The sequence below is a fragment of the Orcinus orca genome, chromosome 10 (genome assembly GCF_937001465.1).
Source record: "Orcinus orca chromosome 10, mOrcOrc1.1, whole genome shotgun sequence".
In the NCBI taxonomy this organism is placed as follows: Eukaryota; Metazoa; Chordata; class Mammalia; order Artiodactyla; family Delphinidae; genus Orcinus; species Orcinus orca.
The window spans coordinates 82,985,392-83,006,886 of record NC_064568.1 but is presented as its reverse complement, the minus strand read 5'-3'; the positions used below and the strand labels follow the sequence as shown (position 1 = coordinate 83,006,886).

Genomic DNA, 21,495 nt, shown 5'->3' with positions numbered 1-21,495 from the left:
CACGGAGGTCTGCTGGGCATGCCGGCACATGGGTTCCTCATCTGGAAACCAGGCCACTGAGATATTCTGGGGAAAAAAAGCCGAAAGCCCAGCATGTGAGGTTGACTGTGCCCTCCAAGTCCTGGCTGTGGGTCACGTTCACGGCTGGGGCCCCTGGGGGAGAAAGCACAGAGCCAGTGAAGCCCGGGATCAAGCCCTGCTCCCTCTAAGGGAGACGGAGAGAACACGCTCCACCTCTGGCTGAGCCCTCGTCGACCGCAGACCTGCTCCAAGTCTGCTCTGCACCCTGGGGTCCCGTTCCTTCAGCCGGGCAGGAGGAGGGGCTGGGATGGGGCCTCACTGTCTTGGATCCACGTGTTGATACTGAGGAGAGAGTCTGCTTGGGTTTTGATTCCTACTTCCTGGCTTGACGGCCATTCCCCAAACTATTTTTTTTTTTTGAAGTTTTAAAATTTTTATTTTATATACGAAGAGTTAGTATTGTTTCTGAGGAAGGTAGATATGCATGATGACCCATTCAAGAAGTTCACACTTAGTCCAACTTAATGAAGCCGATGTCCTTCGAGTACTGGCAGAAACACTGGCGGCACATATTGAGGCCGTATTCCGGATCAGACCGTGCCGGTTTGAGCAGACGGGGCAAGAACGAGAACCCTGGCCAAATTTTCTCGGATGGCTCTGGTAAAGCTGCTGGTGCCCCATGTTGCTTTCTCGGCTGCAACAAGGCAAAAGCCCCAAACTATTCTTGTGTCGGCTCCCAGGCTCACTGCTCTCACTTTAGCTTCTCTTCTTTATATCTGAATCACAGGCATGTATTTCCTTGAGTTTCTAAAAATTGTAGTGATTTTTTTTCAATTCAGCATTTCTGAGGGCTTTCAGTAAGAAGAATTCTATGTTATTCTAAGAATTCTTAGAAAGAATTATTTCAAAAATCCAAGAAAATCATACTTTCATGAAGGACAACACCCATAGAGAAGTGGGCAGCTCATAAGTGTGCAGTGGATTTTCACCAAGTGAACACTGGGGTAAACAACACTCACAAGTAACCTTTCCAGCAACCCAGGAAACCCTCTTGAATCCTATTCAGTCATAAAGGAACCTGCCCATCCCACCCCTCAGAGTAATCATTATCTTGATTTTTAACGCCATACATAGGTGAGTTCTGCCAGTTTCTGATTGGAAAGAATTATGCAGTGGATGCCCCCCTGTGTCTGGCTCTCTCACTCAACATTATGTCACCGGGTCTCACCCCTATTGCTGTGTGTGGTTGTAATTTATTTACTCTCGTGATGTTCCATTATAGGAATAGACCACATTTCTCGTCCTCTACTGTTCATGGGCATTTGTGTTATATCCAGATTTTACAAATCGAGCCGCTATGAATAATATTTTCATATGTTTGGCACACATATGCATGCATATTTATTGAGTATATAACTAAGAGTGGAAATGCTGGTGAGTGAATGTTTGGTTACCACCAAAGACGTTTTCAAAGTATTTGAATCAATTTACTCTCCCACTAGCAATATATGAGAGATAATTAGCCCAAATTCTTGCCAGCAACTGATTTGGCGTGGTTTTTTCATTTTAACAACTCTGGGCAGTGTGCAGCGATGTCATATTACGGTTAATTTGAATTCCCCCTCTGACTAAAAATGTTGAGCCATTTTTCATGAATTTATTTGCCATGTAAATATCCTTGATAGGAAGATGGACTGGACTACTTGTTAATGACTGAATGGGACTCTAGTCATGTGTCAGCATCTTTTAACTGTTATGGTCCTTCTGCTCTAAGGGATCTGTGGTCAAAGACAGGGGCTATCTGAGTGATAAAAGCATCTTTGGGGTGCTAGGACGATGACTCTTGGCTGAAAGGTCCTAGAAGCTTCAGGATGGGGTCTGGTCACCAGAAAAACAAGCCATGATCAGAGGGTTGGAACTTGCAGCCTCACTCCCTGACCTCTGGGGAGAGGGGGGCTGGAGGATGAGGTCAATCAGTAATGGTCAATGATTTAATCAATCATGGCTACATCATGAAACTTTCATTACAAACCCTAAAATGACAGAATTTGGAGACCTTCCAAATTGGTGAACACATCCACATGCTGGGAGAGTAGCACACTTCAACTCCACGGTGACTGAGGCTCCTACACTCGGGACCTTTCCAGACCTCGACTTAGGTACCTCTTCATCTGGCTGCTCACTTGTGTCATTTACTATAGACTGTAATGGTAAGCATAGCATTTTCCTGAGTTCTATGACTTGTTCTACCAAATTATCAGACTTGGGGGGAACCCCTAGCTTTGTAGTCAAGTCAGACAGAAGTGCAGGTAACACAGGGACTTGAGGCTTGCAACTTGCTTCTGAAGTAAAGGAAGTCTGCGGGACTGAGCCCTGAAACCTGTGGGGTCTGATGCTAATTCCAGGCAGCTCGTGTCAGAATTGAGTTGAATTGTAGGACACCCAGTTGGCGTCTGAGAATCAGAAAATTGGTTGCGTGAAGGAAAAAATCCCTCACCAGCTCACAAAGAAATTCAGAGTAAGAGTAGTAAGCAAGTAAATCTCTACCTTGGATGTCATTTATTAGTCACTTGTTCTTTCAACCAAACCCGAGTGCCTACAATGTACCAGATCCAGTTCCAGTCTCAGATCTTTGCTCTAAGAATTGAAATTTGACATTCTTTTTCCATCCCTCACCACCCCCTTACCTGATTAGGACAATTCCTAGATTAGGAGAATTCCACACTAAAAGAGTCTTGGTAGGAGGCAGAGACCACCTTCCTCCATAAAAGAGGAAAACCCACTTTCCCAAACATTCTTGCAGGTGGACACAGCATGGAGCTCAGGCCTCACCACTCAGGAGACCACATTTCAGGCTCTACTCAGGATGTGGTGACACAGAGAGGCTGGGACTGAGCAGAATGCATTTGGCAAGGCTGGTGTGAGTGGAAGTTACACAACCTCCAGCTGTCAGCAACCGCAGTGACAGCCGTCCTCGCCGCAGGGTCCACGTCCAGCATGCGGGGCTGTGTGAGCAGTGACATCTGTGCCCAGCAACAGGGGCGAATGTTCCTATGTGGGACCTGGCCTAGTGGACGCTGTGGGTTCTGTTCCCGTGGAGCCTCAAGCCTGGTTCTGTAGCCTTCCCAAAATGATATGAGCCCCCATATCATATATATATGGTACTTTAGGCCTAAATTAGAAAAATTTTGGATCCTATTGTTTGTTCCAAGAGTGAGTGAGAACTCAGTCTGGAGAATAACTTCAGAGAGCACGAATTTCATTATGCTGAACTGTGAACCACTTCCTAAGTCTTCCACCCGACTATACCCCATAGTAGAGAGAACTACATGTATTTCCCAACATCACATCTCATAATTGACAATATAGGTTCTCCCTTTTCTTTCTGAAAAAAAAAAAAACAAAACACTTTTAAATGTGGATTTAAGACCCTTCTCTGGCCACTCTCTGTCGCTGACCTTGGTGGTTCCCAAAGTGGCTGAGCATCAGGATTGCTTGTGGGGCTTCTTCCAAAATGCTCAGGCCTCTCCCCAGGACCACCTTCTCAGAGTATTAGGCACAAGATCAAGGAAAAGCTTATTCAGCAAGTCCTATGCGTAAGGCTGATGCACAGCCATGTGGGAATCCTGGTCTACGAACGTTCTTGCTACTAAAAGTGTGATCTGGGGACTTCCCTGGTGGTCCAGTGGTAAAGAATCTGCCTTCCAATGCAGGGCACTCAGGTTCAATCCCTGGTCGGGGAACTAAGACCCCACGTGCGGCGGAGCAACTAAGCCCGCATGCCACAACTAGAGAGACACCTGCACGCTGCAACAAAGAGCCCACGAGGGGCTTCCCTGGTGGCGCAGTGGTTGAGAATCTGCCTGCCAATGCAGGGGACACGGGTTCGAGACCTGGTCTGGGAAGATCCCACATGCCACGGAGCAACTAAGCCCGTGCGCCACAGCTACTGAGCCTGCGCGTCTGGAGGTTATGCTCCACAACAAGAGAAGGCCGCGACAGTGAGAGGCCCGCACACCACGATGAAGAGTGGCCCCCGCTCGCCACAACTAGAGAAAGCCCTTGCACAGAAACGAAGACCCAACACAGCCCCAGATAAATAAATAAAAAGATATCAATTCTCTAAAAAAAAAAAAAAAGAGCCCACGAACACCAACGAAAGATCCTGCATGCTCAGCAAAGATCCCACATGCCACAACTAAGACCCGATGCAGACAAAAATAATAAATAAATAAATAAATTTTTTAAAAAGTGTGATCTGAAGACCAGCAGCATCAACACCAACCTTGTTCTAAACCCAGAATTTCATGCTTTCTGACTTCCTGAATCTTAAAAAGATGTCCAGGGCTTTCCTGTACAAAGCAAAGATCAGACTCCTGGGTCTCTGTGCCGTCTAGACACAGTGTCAGAACCACGCAGTCTGCTCAGCTGTGTAATCTGATCCGATTGCATAGCGCTGGGGAGTCCAGGGTTCAGTCCTTGTCCTTCCTCTTCTACAGCCATCACTCCCTCCCTTGGAGACCTCATCAGTTCTCAAGGCTTTAAATATCATGATGTGGCATCGCCTCCCAAATCTATTTCTCCAGCCCAGACATTGCTCTTAAACTCCAGACTCATTTGTCCAACTGCCAATCCAACTACCTGGCTTGTATTTCTAACAAAATCTCAGCTCCAACATCTCTTAAACCAAATGCCCATAATACCCCCTCTCCCCCAAAATTTGCTCCTTCATCTTCCCCATCTCTGGTGAGAGTAATGCCATCTTTTTACTTACATAGTCCAAACTTTAGGGTGCCCTCCTTAACTCCTCTTTCTCATACCCCAGATTTAATCCTTTAGCAAATGCTGTAAAATCCACCTTCAGGACGTGTCCAGAATCTAATTACTTCCCATTACATCCACTGCTCACACGCCAGTCGAAGCAACGGCCATCTCCAGCCTGGACACTGCACTAGTTTCCCACTGCTTCCCTATGGCCTCACTCCCTCCTTGCCTCCCAGTTCTGTTCTTAGCACAGCAGCCAAAGTGATACTTTTAAAGGTAAAGTCCAATGGAATATACTCAGCCATAAAAAAGAATGAAGTAATGTCATTTTCAGCAGCATGGATGGCCCTAGAGATTATCATACTAAGTGAAGTAAGTGAGACAGAGAAAGACAAATATCATGTGATATCACTCAAATGTGGAATCTAATTTTTTTAAAAAGGTACAAATAAACTTATTTACAAAACAGAAACAGACTTAACAGATATTGAAAAAAACTTATGGTTACCAAAGGGGAAACATGGAGGGGAGGGATAAATCAGGAGGTTGGGATGAACACACACACACTACTATGTATAAGACAGATAACCAACAAGGACCTACTGTATAGCAAAGGGAACTCTACTCAGTATTCTGTGATAACCTATATGAGAAAAGAAACTAAAAAAGAACAAATATATGTATAACTGAATCACTTTGCTATACACCTGAAACTAACACAACATTGTAAATCAACTATACAATAAAATTTAAATATTAAAAAAAAATAGGGACTTCCCTGTTGGCGCAGTGGTTACGAATCCGCCTGCCAGTGCAGGGGACACAGTTCGATCCCTGGTCCAGGAAGATCCCACATGCCGCGGAGCAACTGAGCCTGTGTGCCACAACTATTGAGCCTGCACTCTAGAGTCCATGAGCCACAACTACTGGGCCCACACTGCGCAACTACTGAGGCCCACGCGCCTAGAGCCCATGCACTGCAATGAAGGGTAGTCCCTGCTAGCCACAACTAGAGAAAACCAGCACGCCGCAACGAAGACCCAACTCAGCTTAAATAAATAAATAAATAAGAGAGATAAAACCTATTAAAAAATAAAAAAAGAAGTAATACCATGTCCCTCTTCTGCTCAAGACAATCTTATAACGCCCATCCCACTCAGAGCAAAAGTCGAAACCCTCCCAGCATCCTCCAGGCCTTACATGGTCTGGCTGTACCTCTGATCCCATCTCAATTAATCTCTGCTCCTGCCATACTGGCCTCCTCACTTTAACTGGGACACACAGACATGCTTCTGCCGTGGTGCATTTGCCTGGAGGTTCCCTCTGCCTGGAAAGAACCTCCTCCAGACATCCTCAGGGATAATTCCTCATGTCCTTCAAATCTTTCCTCAAAGGTCACCTTCCCAGTGAGGCCCACCCTGACCGCCCTAGTAAAACACCCATTTTCCCTGTCCCCATACTCACATTCTGAATCACCTTCTCCACTGCATCTTTTCCATTGTATGTATCCCCTAGTAACAGAACACTTTCCTTATTTACTATGCTGATAGCACATAGTCTGTCTCTTCCCACTAGAATACATGCTCCACAAGGCCAGCAATTTTTTTGTTTTAACTTCAGTGAAGTTTCCTAGATGCAAAACATTGTGTCATGTATCTGGCACACAATCGGTATCAGCTGAGTGAATGTTCAATGTAAAGCACCTCCCTATTCTAGACAGCATCTTTACTAATGTGACCTAAGGCCAAATGCTGTTTTGTGGCAGCTACAGCACAACATCTACTCACATTGACGTCAGTGCTGCCGGTGTTTGTCTCACAAGTGCTGTTCTCCCCTTCCCCCCCAACCAACCCTCCTCCACACTGCCTCACACAAGTATATTTTTCTTTTCAGAAAACAATGATCCTTGACTTATGGGTCCTATTTTCCAACCAAATATAAACCTAAATTAGACTCTGCTTTATAAGTCCATGAGTTTGTACTGGAGCCAGCACTGGGATTACTAGAGCTAAGGGCAGGGAGAGTGGGTAGGCGAGCAGAGCAGAATTCCGACAGGAACTTACCTAAGACGAGACATTATGGTTTCCCGCCTTTCTGCTAATTCCAGAATCTGGATCCTTTGAGAAGGCTGGGGGAAATATGGAAAGAACAATCAAACCCTAGACAAAGGGCAAGAGCTGGATGAATCTGAAAATCCACCTCTGGACACCACAGACTCTCCTGTGTGCAGGGGCAGCCTTGGGCCTTGTGGGGACCACGACAGGCCAAACGACTCCTCCAGCTGTCAGAGGTGGGGGACACCCAGAGGAGAATAAAACACAAACTCAGGCAAGAACCTCTAAAGAAACAACAAATAACACCCAAAAGATAGGGGCTGAGGACTGGACACAGGCCTGAGCCGAGGCTGACCTGGTGACTTCTTCTGAGATCACAGCTGCTGGTGGGACAAGGTTCTACTGAAGTGACAAGGACAAAAGAGCTGAGGAGATGTGACCAGGAGCGACCACCTCAAAGCCCAAGATGCAGTGAGCACGGAATGGGCACAGGCCGCGTCCACGCTCAGCTCCTCACAGCCTCCTCCTGTCCCACCTGCAGCAGACTCAGCACAGCAAGCACATGGAATCTGGAAGGGTCTCAGTGCTTCCATTTATTTCCTCTCAAACTTTAGGAATCCTCACCTTTATTATCCCATCAACCCCTCATGGCATAAATAGCAAAAAACAAATTCATATCCTGATTTTTTTTAAGGCACAACATGAGTATATTTTAATACACAACCAAAAACAAAACACCATAGTAAACTGATGGCAGTAAAACATGGTATTTCATTTACATTGCATGACAAATTGTTAACATCCTTAGTCATAAATTAGTTCTTAGAAGCCAGTAACAAAGACGTTGATAATGCCAAGGGAAATGAATTAAAAAAAAAAACCAGAAGGAAACGAAATAACAGAAGTAACTAGTAATGATTAAGCATATATGAAGATGACTAAGCTGAACAATAACAGAAGGAAGCCATTTCTTTGTAATGTCATATTACCAAAGATTAAATATCTAACATTTGTACAGTTTTAGGAAAAAGACCCAAACAACCAAACACTGGGGGACAAGACCGATGAGGACCCATCTATATAGTAGGGGGAGAGCTGTAGTTTGGATCCTGATTTTCAATAGGATATGAAAGACATTACTTTTCAGCGCAAAATGAAGTTAAGACAAAGATGGAGACGGCCCAGCCCTGCCTCTGTTCGGTCAGGAAAGGCCATCAGGGAAGAGAACACAGGCCAGTGTGGGGAGGGGTCGTGGTGGGCAGTGGTGGGCCAGGCTCCCCACCTCTTCATTTTATGCTAACAGGAACACAGACACATTCAGATGACGTTTGCAGAAAGTCAGAAGATCTTGAAGTCACAATGCAGGGGTGGGATGCGGAATCCTGCATCACTCAGTCCCCACAAGGCAGCTGTCTCAAACTATAGAAGAAAATAATCATGAACAAATTCAGGGCAGTCACGTAAGTGCTGACCTTCTGACAGCCCCCCACCTGCTCAAATGTCCCACTCAAAGAATCCCCGTCTCCCAGGGCATCCCCTCTGCCCCATCCCCCGTCCTAATCTAGACCCTCCAGAGCCTCACCCTTAGGATGCCTGAGAGACACATCAGAGCCTTGGGCACTGTCACTGCCTAGCGGAGAACAAAACCAGGATGTGGTCAGAACACACAGGAGAGAAACTAGAGAAGGAACTTTAGGAGGGTGAGCCCCCCATGGCCTCCTCTCTGCACCCTCACAAGGGTCTCAGGAATCACAGCCCCTCCACACTTACTTGCAGCCTGAGCGTAGCTCCCTCCTTTTTCACCTGTGAGAAGAAAACATCACGTGAGAGGCCAGGGAGAAGACTGAGTTGTGAGATCCTAGAGGAACCCTCTAGTCCTGGACCACAGAGAACTTTCCAGAACTGTTGACCAAAACCCATGATAGGATCAGGAACATGAAGAAAGGAGATGTGCGGGGATTGGATCAACTTCTTCCCTCCTGGGGGTCTGTCAGCAGGAACATTCCCTCTCTGACCTTCAAGTGCTGGTAACCTGGTCCCCAACTGGAATTATGAAGGTGAAAAACGTGTCTTTCATTTCCACACGTGCTTTACAAAAGGGTAAGTGCCAGTCTGCAGACTGACAAGCAATGTCTCTGAGTGGTGCTGCCCAATACACATGCAGGCAAGCTTCCACCTGGGCTTGAACCCCCCTGTGACACAAGAAAACTCAGATCCTTCCCCCCTTCCCTACCTGAGTGCTTCTTCCTCCAGATCACAGCTCCAGCCACCACGGCTCCAGTGACCACCAAGAGAACCAGGCCAACAATGAGGCCTATGATGGCGATGGTGGGCTGAGGAGGTTCTGTGGAGGAAAGGGAAGGGGCCCTGACCTCAGGCCTGAATCCCGACCTTGCTGAACGTGTCCAGAAGGACTCCTGCTTTATCTGAGAGGAAGCTCCACCCCACATGTCCCTCCTTACCCCATCTCAGGGTGAGGGGCTCCTGAAGCCCCTCGTGCTGCACGTGGCACGTGTATCTCTGCTCCTCTCCAGAAGGCACCACCAGGGCCGCCCACTTCTGGAAGGTTCTGTCCCCTGAAGGCCTGGTCTCCACAAGCTCCATGTCCTGGGTCTGATCCTCCCCATCACGCTGCCAGGTCAGTGAGATCTCCTTAGGGTAGAAGCCCAGGGCCCAGCACCTCAGGGTGACCTCACGATCAGAGATGGGGTGGTGGGTCACGTGTGTCTTTGGAGGGTCTGAGGAGGAAGAATCAGAAAATTCACACTTAGTGTTACCTTCATGGGCCACTGAATCAACATCATGTGACCATCCTGAGAATGAACAGCACAACAGGTTTGAAAAGAAGCAGCAAAAACACCAGACACCAGCCTGGACTCCGGGGTCTGGGAAGATCTCCCAGTCCTTGTCAAGTTCTATGATAAGGATGAAAGCCAAGGTAGGAGGCTCCATGTAAAGGGGAGAATACAGAGCAATGATCCTGACTTTGGTGGAGGCTGAATGACTCAGAAAAGCTGGAGTCAGGCCTCCTAAGATGTTCTTAGGCTGAGAACAGGCTTGAGAGAGAAAGTCATGGTTCACAAGATGGGGGTCAGGGTCAAAGGGCACCGCTGGTCAGTTATTTCACGGATGGTTTCCTGCTTCTTCCCCAAAGAGACTGGATTCCTTCACTGTCTTTCAGAGAAGTGAGGCCACCGGCGAGTCACTGTCTTGTACCGAATATGAAAACCTGGGCGGATTCCTCCCTCTCCCGACAAGAAGTTGGGGCGGTGTTCCCACAGGGACCCCATTTCCTCCCCTTGTGGGAAGCCAGCTCCAGCCCGAGGGGAGACCAGGGAGGCCCCGCGGCCCCTCGTACCTGCGCGCTGCAGCGTGTCCTTCCCGGTCTCCAGGTATTTGAGGAGCGCCTCTACGCAGGCGCCCTCCACGTAGTTCCTGTAGCGCTCCGCACAACCGGCCGCCTCCCACTTGCGCTTGGTGTTCTGAGCCGCCGCGTCGGCCGCGGTCCAGGAGCGCAGGTCCTCGTTCAGGGCGATGTAATCGGCGCCGTCGTAGGCGTCCTGTCTGTACCCGCGGAGGAGGCGACCGTCCGGCCCCACGTCGCAGCCGTACATCTGCTGGAGGGTGTGAGACCCTGACCCCGCCCCGACCAGCCGCAGCGATTAAACACAAACTGAAAATGAAACCGGGTAAAGTCCCGCCGTTTCCTCCCGAGTCGGGGGGCCGGGCGGGTCCCGCAATGTTGGGGTGACCCTCGGACCCGGAGACTCGGGGCGACGCCGGCCCATCTCTGCGGATGGGGGTCGTGACCTGGACCCGGGCCCGCGTCGCTCACCGGCCTCGCTCTGGTTGTAGTAGCCGCGCAGGGTGTCCAGGCCCGCTCGGAAATTCTGTGCGGCGTCCTTGAAGTTCCGCGTCTCCCGATCCCAGTACTCCGGCCCCTCCTGCTCCACCCACGGCGCCCGCGGCTCCATCCTCGGATTCGGGGCGTCGCCGTCGAACCGCACGAACTGCGTGTCGTCCACGTAGCCGACGGCGATGAAGCGGGGCTCCCCGCGGCCCGGCCGGGACACCCCGGTGTTGAAATACCTCAGGAGTGGGAGCCTGGGGGCGGGGAGGGGCGAGACCCGGTCCGACCCTCCTCCCGGCGCGGGTCCCCGGGTCCGAGGTGACGGGGCCGGCAGGGGGGAAGGGGCGAGGGGCTCGTGAGACGGAAAAGGTGTGGAGGTCGGAGAAGGGCCGGCACCTCGCGGGGAGAGAAGAGGGGGCGGGAAGCAAGGGAGGGACAGGCGGGGACCGGGGTGAGGGGGCGGGTCTGGACCGGGGGCGGCGGCGTGGCTCCTTCCCTGGGAGTCCTGACCCCCGACCCCCGGGGTCTCCTCGCTCCTCCCCGCAGAGGCCGTTCCCTCCCGACCCCGCACTCACCCGCCCAGGTCTCGGTCAGAGCCAGGGCCCCGGAGAGGAGCAGGAGGAGGGTTCGCGGTGCCATGACCCACCACCTCGGCGTCTGGGGAGAAACTGCGGCGGGTCGGTGGAGACTTTATAACCGGGAACCGCGGGGACGCTGACTGGCTTCTAGAAACCGGACACGCAATGGGAGTGAGAAGTGGGGTCGCGTCACGAGTGTCCAGGCAGGAGGGCCCGACACTGGTTGTGAGAGAAAAAGTGAAACTCCGGGAGACTGGGAATCCCCCCCGCGGAGCGTCCCCGCCCCAGAGACCGCCTGACACCCTGAGAGCCTGAGAGCCTGAGAGCCTGCCCGTCCCGGGACCTGGGACTCTGCCTGATCCCTCCCCTCCTGCACCGAGAGCTCTTTGTCACAGTGTCTCCCTGAGTCCTGGCCCAGGGACTGTGTAGTCAGCGATTTTCACAACATTGTGGTCAGAATATTTATACAGTCTTACAAACTAGTGACGACCCCTCAGATAATTTTATGTGGATACTTCTATCGGTACTTTACAAAGTAGAAATAATAGAGTTTAAAACTTTTAAATTAATTTATTTAGAATAATATTAATAACCCATGATTTAATATGAAAAATAACTACTTCCCAAAATAAACACGGTAGTGGGAAAAGTGGAGCTTTTCAGATTTTTATATTTTTGCAAGTCTCTCTGTTTCTTGTCTGTCTCATTAGAAGACCCCTGGATGTTCATGTTTGCTTCTTCAATGGATCCGTTCTTTTGATTGACGTCTATGAAAATAAACAGGCCCACACAGATGTAGTAGTATTTTCAAAAACCTTTTCAGACAGTCATGGATGTTAGTCTTTGATACAAAACGAAAACTACACAAGTGGTAGTTTCTCAAAGGTTATTTTCAAAGTGGACCTGAAACAATATTATTAACTATTTCCTATTCTGTTACGTTAAACTCCATAACCCTATTTCGCACATTGAATGTCTCTTGGACTAAGGTAAGATTTTTAAAAAGTAATACATTGTTTCACTAAGTTATATAGATCTTTCAGTGTCATTCATTCTTTCAAGTAAACATTGTATTCCATGAAGAAGAGGGTAGTTCAGGTCACACAAATTATTTTCCTTGGGACATAGTACTTTGGAATGTAGCAGAAGGGCTTGATGGGTACTTCCCATGTCATCTTAGAAGGTACTTTTAAAATGTGGATTTAAGGGAGTTCCCTGGCCGTCCAGTGGTTAGGACTCAGAGCTGTCACTGCCATGGCCTGGGTTCAAGGGTTCAATCCCTGTTCAGGGAACTAAGATCCCACATGCTGTGGGGCGTGGCCAAAAAAAAAGTGGATTTAAGGATGATTTAGGAAACAAAAGAATTTTTATGTATTTTTTAAAGTTTTTTTTAATGAGGTATAGTTGATTTACAATGTTGTGTTAATTTCTGCTGTACAGCAAAGTGATTCAGCTATACATGTGTATATACATTCTTTTTCATTTTCTTTTCCATTATAGCTTATTAAGGAAAGATAAAAATTTGTAATGCATCAACCAGAAGGTTTTAAAGCAAACCTGCTTTTTTTTTTTCTGCAAGTAAGTTGTGGTGAAAATAATTATATTGCAGTTTGCTACAGTAGTCTCCATCACTGCTAAGTTATACCTCAAAGCAAATGTCAACATAGTGGAAAGTCAAATAATATCTTAGTAATGCTATGAAAGTAGGTTTCACCTCATGGATCTCATGAAAGGGTCTCAATGACTTCAAGGGTTCCACAGATCACACTCTGAGAACTGCTGTTCGAATAAACCTGGAAAAATCTCCTAACTGACCCTTGCGTTTGCCTCCTCTTCGTTTTGGAGAATCCCTCTCCCTGAGCTGGACTCCCTGCCTCCCCACACTTAGCTGAGGGCCCTGCCCCCAGGGCTCCTCTAGGAGAGAACTCACCCCTTGGAAATTGATCCCAGAGAGTGTCCTCAGTCTGGGAAGGGAGGTAGGGGGACAGGTGTTTCCCCTTTGAACCTGGAAACAGTTTGTGCCTGAAGGCACCGTACCCACTCATAACCTAGTTTGGTTTTGTTACACACCAGCTAAGTATGTATTCATATCCCAGACAGAAATCTGACATCATCTCTAAGAGAAATAATATTGGCCATTTCATGGGTCCATTATATCTGACTTGAGGCCCAGAAAACATGAAGAGCAGTCCTGTCCAATAGAATGTTCTGTGGTGAAGGAATTGTTCTATATCTGCACTGTCAAAATCAGGTAGCCACTAGCTACAGGTCGCTATTTAGCACCTCAGAAGTGGCTACTGTGCTGAGCACCTTAATGTTATTTAGTTTAAATAACATTAAATATGTGGCTAGTAGCTAGCCTATTGGGCATTGCATATCTATAATGTTCTTAATTTCCAGTCTCTTCCCCCAAAAAGGTACTGTGTGACTCATAAGTTGATGCATATTAAAATAACCTTCACATGGAAATCATGGATTTGTCTATGTGGGTCTTAGATATATCCTTAAAATGCAGCATGCGCAGAAAGTTTCATTAACATGTATTTTAACAACTAGAGTGTTCACACATTAAGGACACCGTGGTTTATAACCTTAAGGTCGTATGTGTTCAAGACTGCCCATCGCTGGAGCTAATTCTTGTCTTTATAACCTTGAGCTCTTGCTGTTCTTTTCATTAACCTGGTAAATATAAGCAGACACTGAAGTCTTCACTTAGCCCAAGAGAAAGTATTCACTGAACACAGCAGATATCAAATACCTTGCAGGACCTGTACATACTTGTGAAATGATAAAGCAGGAGATGTAAACCTTAGAATCCACCAGCTTAGAATTCTTTACTGACTGCTCCTGCTATTCGTTCCCCCCAAATTCAATCAGTTCTGTTTCCCTTCACCCTTGGACCCCTCTCTCCTAGACAAAAAAATACTTGAATTTTTTACATTTGGGGAATGAAGAGTTGTATGACCCAAAGGTGAAAAACCGCTAAAAAATCATAAATTTTCTTTATGTCAACCAGACATTCACAAAGATACTAACACATGCCCTTATCAAACTCAAAGACAAAAACATTGAGAAACAGGTTGCAATGTTTTTCAGCCAAAGACCACCAGGAGAAAATCTGTGGGCAAACAAGTTGGATTTATTACTGGATGCAGCGAGGGAGATGACACACCATCGGGGACCACGGTGTCTTAGTGTGAGGTGTTAGATAGAACACCTATCTAGATAGAACATGTACAAGATGTGGGCTCTGGTTGGGTGATTTTGAGGAGGGTGTATGGAGGAGGGGCTCACTCTACACTGAGTGTTGTCAGGAAGTGGGGGCAATTCTATGACCGGGCATGTCGGTGAATCTTCCCTGTAAGGAGGAAAGACTAGAGTGAGGATGCAGCTGTGATTGGAAAGAAGCCGTGGTTGCTGGTATCAGCACAGGGAGAGGCTTGATACATTGTGAGGTGCATAGTGCTGCCTTGTTTGGTCTGTGCTTGGAGAAAATGATGTTGTGGTCTTGTTTTGTCTCACTGTGTCATGGTCTCAGGTGTCCTTGTCTGATGTTGATGTTCTGTGGGGTGACATATGTCCAATAGGAGAAGAACACGGCTGCGTGGTGAGCACCAGCCCAGCTTCTGGCAACGCTGAGGCCTAAGGTAAACGTCAGACCAGCTTCTGATGTTGGAGGCTGCTTTGTCCTTCCTGAATTCAGTGTTTAAAATAACTAAATCCCAAACAAAACATAATTAAAGTGTATTAGAAAACAATTTGTAAAATAAGAAATGCAAATGTCAAACAAATATATAACAAATAAACGTAAAGAAAAATGTAGATGTGGAATAAAGAATGGGAATAAATTAAAATCTATCATCTTGGCAAAGATAATAGTATGAGGAGAGTATTGACAGGAATTTAGGGAGAATATACTGTCATAAAGATTGATGGGATTGAAAACTGGTACAAAAATTTTAAAGGTCAGTATGCAAAACGTCTCAATTTCAGTATATTTACATTTAAAATTTTTTTTTTATTTTGTATTGGTGTATAGGTAATTTACAATGTTGCGGGGTGTTTTGTTTTTTTTACGTGTACAGCAACTTGACTCACTTATGCATAGACGTATATATGTCCTTTTTTGGGTTCTCTTATAGAGTGTTGAGTAGGGTTCCTTGTGCTATACAGTGGGTCCTTGTTGATTATTTTATAAATAGTAGTGTGTATATGTTCATCTCAACCTGCTCATTTTTCCCTGCCCACCACCTTTCCCTTTTGGTAACCGTAAGTTCTTTTCTAAGTCTGTGAGGCTGTTTCTCTTTTGTAAAGAAGTTCATTTGTATCCATTTTTAGATTCCACCTGTAAGTGATATCATAGGATACTTGTCTTTTCCAGTTTCGCTTCCTTCCTTGTGGCTGGAAATGGCATTATTTCATCCTTTTTATGGCTGAGTAATATTCCATTGTGTATATGTATCCTATCTTCATTATGCATTCATCTGTCCTTATACACTAAGGTTGCTTCCATGTCTTGGCTATTGTACATAGTGCTGCCATGATCGTTGGGGTGCCCGTGTCTCTTAAAACTATGGTTTTCTCCGGATCTAGGCCCAGGATTGGGATTGCTGGGTCACATGGTACTTGTATGTTTACTTTTTTAATCAACCTCCATACTGTTCTCCCTAGTGGATGTACCGATTTACATTCCCACCAACAGTGTAGGAGGGTTGCCTTCAATATGTTTACATTATGACATAGAAATTTCTCTTTCAGAAATTTATCCTGTGAAGATAATCACACATGTTCTCAAAAATATATATTCAAGGATGTTCTTGAATTGTGGTTTATAAAAGCAAAGAATGGAAACAACCTAATGCTATAGTCATTGTAATGATGGTAACTATGAATAGAGGAACACTTAATAAGAATTAAAGCAATAATGCCATGTGATTTACATAGTGGGTCAAATTTATTCCTCAAAGCAAACCCATGAGGGGACTTCCCTGGTGGTCCAGAGGCTAAGACTCCAAGCTCCCAATGCAGGGGCCCGGGTTCGATCCCTGGTCAGGGAAGTAGATCCCACATGCCACAATGAAGACCTGGTGCAGCCAATAAATAAATAAATTACTTAATTAAAACAAAAAGCAAACCCATGAGGCACCCAACATGTGATGCCTTTGTACAGACACAGAGAGAGAGACTCAGAGAGAGGAGACACAGAAGTGGAGACTCAGAGAGGTTAAGGAGTGTATATTTCAAGGCCACCTTCAATCAGGATCTGGAGACACTGGAGAAAAAATGAAGAACAACAGTTAGGACCTGGATGATGTGCGACAGGCACTGTGGTGAGGGAGATGGACAGAAATGACAAAGATAAATGTAAATCACTACTGAGCTAAGTGCTGTGAGGAGGAAGTTCATGATATCATGAAAGTAGATAACCAAGAGACCTGACAGCTCCCCTACCACTGTTAGCAATAATATTTGAAAGATGTAAAAGATATATGGTATATAAAACAAAACAGAATTCTATACAATTATATAAAATCATAGAACCAAAAAGGGCTCTTTGAAATTAAAAATAATGTCATAGAAGTGTATAATTCAGTAGATGAATTGAAAAATTACAGTCATACTCACAGTAAGTAATAGGAATAGAAAAGTAATGGCAAGGAGGAGAGAAAACCTATAAGAATATTCCTCTATCAATCAAAAGATTCCAGTGAGTAAGCAATACCAGTTTCAAAAATAAGGGAGAGTAGGAAATAATAAAAAAAATTTTTCAAGAAAACCTCTCGGAGTTTACAGACAAAAATTTACATCTGAAATGGCCTAAGCAAACTCTTAACTGCAGTAGATGAAAACAGACAGACGCTAAGAAACATCACAGTGAAATTGCAGAAAGGATGGAAAAGAAGAGAGACCTTGAAAACTTCAAGAGGCAAAAAACATGGGCCTGGAGGCTAGAAGACAGTGAAGCAATGCCTTCCGAATTCTAAGGAAAAAAATCAGTATTTCCAACACAGAGTTCTATATTGAGTCAAGATGAGAGTAAGTCCTAGGGTAGCCTAAGACATATCAGAGTTACAATGTTTTCCTTTCCATGTTCCCTTCTTCAGGATACTGTTAGACAAACTGCGGGGGAAATGATGGAGAAAACCAACAACAGGGAAACATGGGATCCAGGCAACAGGGAAGCCTTGTAAAATTATGCAGTAGGAGAGAGAGGCAGAGGGCTGCCCAGAATGAGGAGAAGGAGATCCGGGACGTCAGCTCTGCCCCAGGTGTGCAGGGAACCAGTCTCCGTGTGGCAGCACGGAGGGCTGTGGGAGAGTCTGTGCAAAGAAGTGAAGTTGGTGGAATATCCGATGTGCTTGAATGTATTCAGAAAGACTTAGATTCTGTGCAGAGTTTTAGAATGATTTAAAATGAGTACAATATGGGGCTTCCCTGGTGGCGAAGTGGTTAAGAATCCGCCTGCCAGTGCAGGGGACAAGGGTTTGAGCCCTGGTCCGGGAAGATCCCACGTGCTGCGGAGCAACTAAGACCGTGAGCCACAACTACTGAGCCCGCCTGCTGCAACCACTGAAGCCCGCGCACCTAGAGCCCATGCTCCGCAACAAGAGAAGCCACTGCAATGAGAAGCCCGCGCACCGCAACGAAGAGTAGCGCCGCTCGCTGCAACTAGAGAAAGCCCACATGCAGCAATGAAGACCCAAAGCAGGCAAATAAACTAAAAAAAAAAAAAAAAAAAAATCAGTACAACCAAAGTAAGACATTATTTATTCCACCGAAATCTTAAATATCCATTCAAGAAAAGTAATCACAGTCTACTAAATGCTCACTTGTGACTAGCATTTCCGTCATCATCATAAGGCAAATATTGCACAGAGAGCTAATCAAAATTACAAAACTGATAGATGTATAATTATAACTATTTTGGAAAGACAGGGGTGTGTGAAAGAAAAACCAATTAACTAAAGATGATACATAAAACTGAAAGCAAAGGAGTATTAAAGGTATGCATTTTAGAGACATAGAAGAAACAATTAGAGAATCAGCTTAAGAACTAAAAGAGCATCTCTCTGAGATTCAAGAGAAGGGGGACATGGAAGATTGGGGACATCGGTCTAGATATCAAGTCTTGTAGAAGTATTTTACTTTTTAAAACTATGTGCACATATCCATTAGCTAAAAATAAAAAAGACAACCTAGTAGATGAGACAATGGCCTTTGGCCTTAGGAATTTTTCTGTTAAGAAGAGTCACAGAAATGGAGCAGCAGTTGGAAGGAAACTGTACACAGAGTGGTGGATGTTTATGGGAGAATTTTGTTTTGATTTATTTATTTTTGTTTGATTAATTTTAATGGGAGGAATTGCAGCATGTTTGTAGGCAGGGATGAAGGAGCAGTAGAGAGTGGGAAACTGATGACACAGGGGAGGATGGAGTCGGATCCTGTACCCACGCTGAGGGGCAGGCGTAGACAGGAGAGGACCATCCATCATCACTGGTGGGAAGGTGAGATACAGGTGCAGATGTGGGAATAGTGGAGAAGGAGGATGTAATTCTCACCTGAGTGCTTTTTTTTTCTGAGTGAAAAAAGAAAAGCTCATCATTAAGAACAGGGAGTAAGGGATGAGTGGAGGGGTCTGAGGGAAAAGGAGGAAATGAGAAATCGCCCTCTCAGGGGTGTGAGAGTGAGCTGACTGGGAAATGGCGTCTGCAGAGTGCAGGGTGGGGGCCACTGAGGTCTGGGCTGTTCAGCTTAGAGAAATTTCCAGCTCTTGGGCAACAACAGGAGGATGTATAAGAAACGAAAGAAAAATGCAACAAAATATCTGCAAATGTGAGGATTACATTCTTTTTACTTTGTCATTTATCACTTTTGACACTTTATTACTTGCTTTACAGTGAACATACATTATATTCTATATTATACGTTACACATATACATCATAATAAGAATTCAAAAGCTTTGCTTAAATTTTTAAAAGGAAGGCAAGTGGGCAGAAAAAGTGAAGAGCTGTGGGCACAGAGCTGGACGTGCCGGGCTCCGTGCCTGAGCTCTGGGCAGTGAACTCACACAGCCTTTTCTCCTTTTCTCAGGACCGTGTTTTCTTTGGAGGCCAAGCAGGATTTTTCCCTTCTTTTTTCAGTGTGGTCACTTATTAGGACCTTGTCACCTCTTTGATGCTTTTAAGATAGTTTTTATATTTTACATGGCATTTTCAGCTATTTTCAGTGAGCAGAATTCTCCCTACAATCCAGCCCATCTTCTCCAGTAATGGAATTTCTGTGGCAGAATAGCTCAGTTAAAAGACTTTGGGTGCCAAAGTAGAGAATGTGTGTCCTAATGCATGATCTGAAGAGGATCTGTCAGGTGTTTTACAAGTGCAAGGGATTTTAATGTAATTTTTGAAAGCATATTTACCTACACAGAAGGGGACTGAAAAGGTACTCAGGGGTATACAAAATAAATAATTCATGTTCTCCCTCTCGTCCCCCATTTGCCCAAGTCCTCTACTTGGAAACCACTGCGGTTGGCAATTTCTCATTTTCCTTCTCCCCAAATATATCTCTGCATTAATGAATACTGTTATGTCAGTAAAAGAGCTCAGGCCACAGACTGGGAGAAATTATTTGCAAATTCACATATCTGATGAAGGACTTGTTTTAGAATACACATAGAACGCTTAAACTCAATAATATGAAAACAATTTAAAAATGAAGGAAAGTCTGAACACACACCTCTTCAAGAAGATCTATCCATGGAACGGCATATGAAAAGATGCTCAACATCATATATTATTAGGAAATGTAAATTTTAAAAAATGATGTATCATCACACCTATTAGAATAGCTAGAATCCAAGAACTGATGATACAAAGTGCTGTCCAGGATGTGGAGCGACAGAAACCCTCACTCACTGGGGCAGGAATACGAAGCAGCACAGCCCCTAGAAATGATGGTCAGCAGTTTCTTATAAAGCTGCACATAGACCCTCCATCCAGTCTACTGAGCGCTCTAGTCCTCATGCAACTCATCTGAAAACTTATATATGCACAAACCCCTGCACACCAAAGTTTATAGCAGCGTGCCCCTCAAGTGTGGGCTGCACGTAGTGACTTCCTTCTAAAGGCTACAGTATGGAAAGTAGGGAAGTAAAAATAGAAGTTCACAAGGAGAGACCTGGGAAATGTACCTTAGCTGGGTGATGAGGTGAACTTATTAGTGACATTCCAGTGGACAGTATATACCCTTTATATGTGGAGAATGTCACTTCATCTCCGTGGTATTCTTCCCCAAAACCCAACTCAGATAGAGAGACATTCTACAATATCCCTGAGGAATACTCAAGAACATCAAGGTCATCAAACACAAGGGACCTCTGAGGGACTGTCACAACCACAGGAGCCTGAAGGAGACATGATTGGGACTTAATATAATGTGTCTTTGATAGGATCCTGGATCAGGAAAAAGAAAAACTAATGAAATCCAAATAAATTCGGGTGTTTTTAGTAATATTGTATCAATATTGCTTCATTAGCTGTGACAAATGTATGATGGTGGTGTAAGATGTTAACACGGAGAAATTGAGCGTGGGATTTACAGGAACTCTCTACTAACTCTGCTACTTTTTTGTAAATCTCGAACTATAGTAAAATTTTAAAATATATATTTTTTCAGATATCCACCAGAAACAAACAGGGAGTGGAAGAAACAATTATTGACTTTGAGTTTTCCAGGGTGTTTTCATGAATGAGCTGGAGAGAGGAGTTGTGGAGAGAAAAGATGGAAACCTCAGACACAGCAGGGCTCCAGGGCCCTCCTCCCCTCCAATCTCTGCCTCACCCCCAGGAGCTGCTCAGAAGGCATCTTCATCCCCCCATTGCTGTCCAGCCTCCAGGGCAGCCATCTCTTTCTGACAGACCACAGCCCATCCTCTCCCGCGCTGTGCTGAATAGGAGAGAGCAGAGTGGTGGCGCCCCGTGTGGCCACAGTGCTGATGACAGGAGACCTGAGCTCCCCTTTGACCTCCTTACCACCTGCCCAGGGTCTCCTTGGGCTCCCAGCAGCAGGCCAGGGCTGGGCACACAAGTTGGCATCCCATCCAGTGTCAAGTTTGAAGTTTGAATTGTTACCCAAAATACACGCTGACATGGACGTTTTTCTCCCCATTAAATGACTAAAGATTTTGGCCCCAGGGAGGATCAGATCTCAAGGCCATAACAGCTGATTCC

At 45.6% G+C, this 21,495-nt stretch overlaps 1 protein-coding gene, 1 long non-coding RNA gene and 1 pseudogene across 21 annotated transcripts in view; 1 reads left to right on the top strand and 2 right to left on the bottom strand.

Moving 5' to 3' along the window:
* Positions 1-428: 428 nt before the first annotated feature.
* Positions 429-6,243, bottom strand: LOC117198891 (40S ribosomal protein S29-like; annotated as a pseudogene).
* Positions 6,244-7,522: 1,279 nt separating this feature from the next.
* Positions 7,523-21,495, bottom strand: part of LOC101276578 (BOLA class I histocompatibility antigen, alpha chain BL3-7-like) — a 48,293-nt gene continuing 34,320 nt past the window's right edge. For 4 of the 20 annotated variants that reach the window (XM_049715695.1, XM_049715703.1, XM_049715701.1 and 1 more), the window contains 2 exons: positions 8,422-8,469; positions 7,523-8,258 (listed from right to left, as the gene is read on the bottom strand). In XM_049715695.1, the coding sequence (XP_049571652.1) occupies positions 8,178-8,258; positions 8,422-8,469 (129 nt within the window). In that variant the 3' untranslated portion in view covers positions 7,523-8,177. Of the gene's footprint in view, positions 8,259-8,421; positions 8,470-8,574; positions 8,883-9,070; positions 9,231-9,301; positions 9,617-10,197; positions 10,474-10,674; positions 10,929-21,495 lie in introns of those variants that run through there. The other 16 variants (XM_049715698.1, XM_049715708.1, XM_049715693.1 and 13 more) reach the window with 15 other exon arrangements.
* On the top strand, positions 16,924-19,581 carry LOC125965568 (uncharacterized). The gene is made up of 2 exons (XR_007479605.1): positions 16,924-18,847; positions 18,895-19,581. It is a non-coding gene; the product is annotated as an uncharacterized LOC125965568 (long non-coding RNA).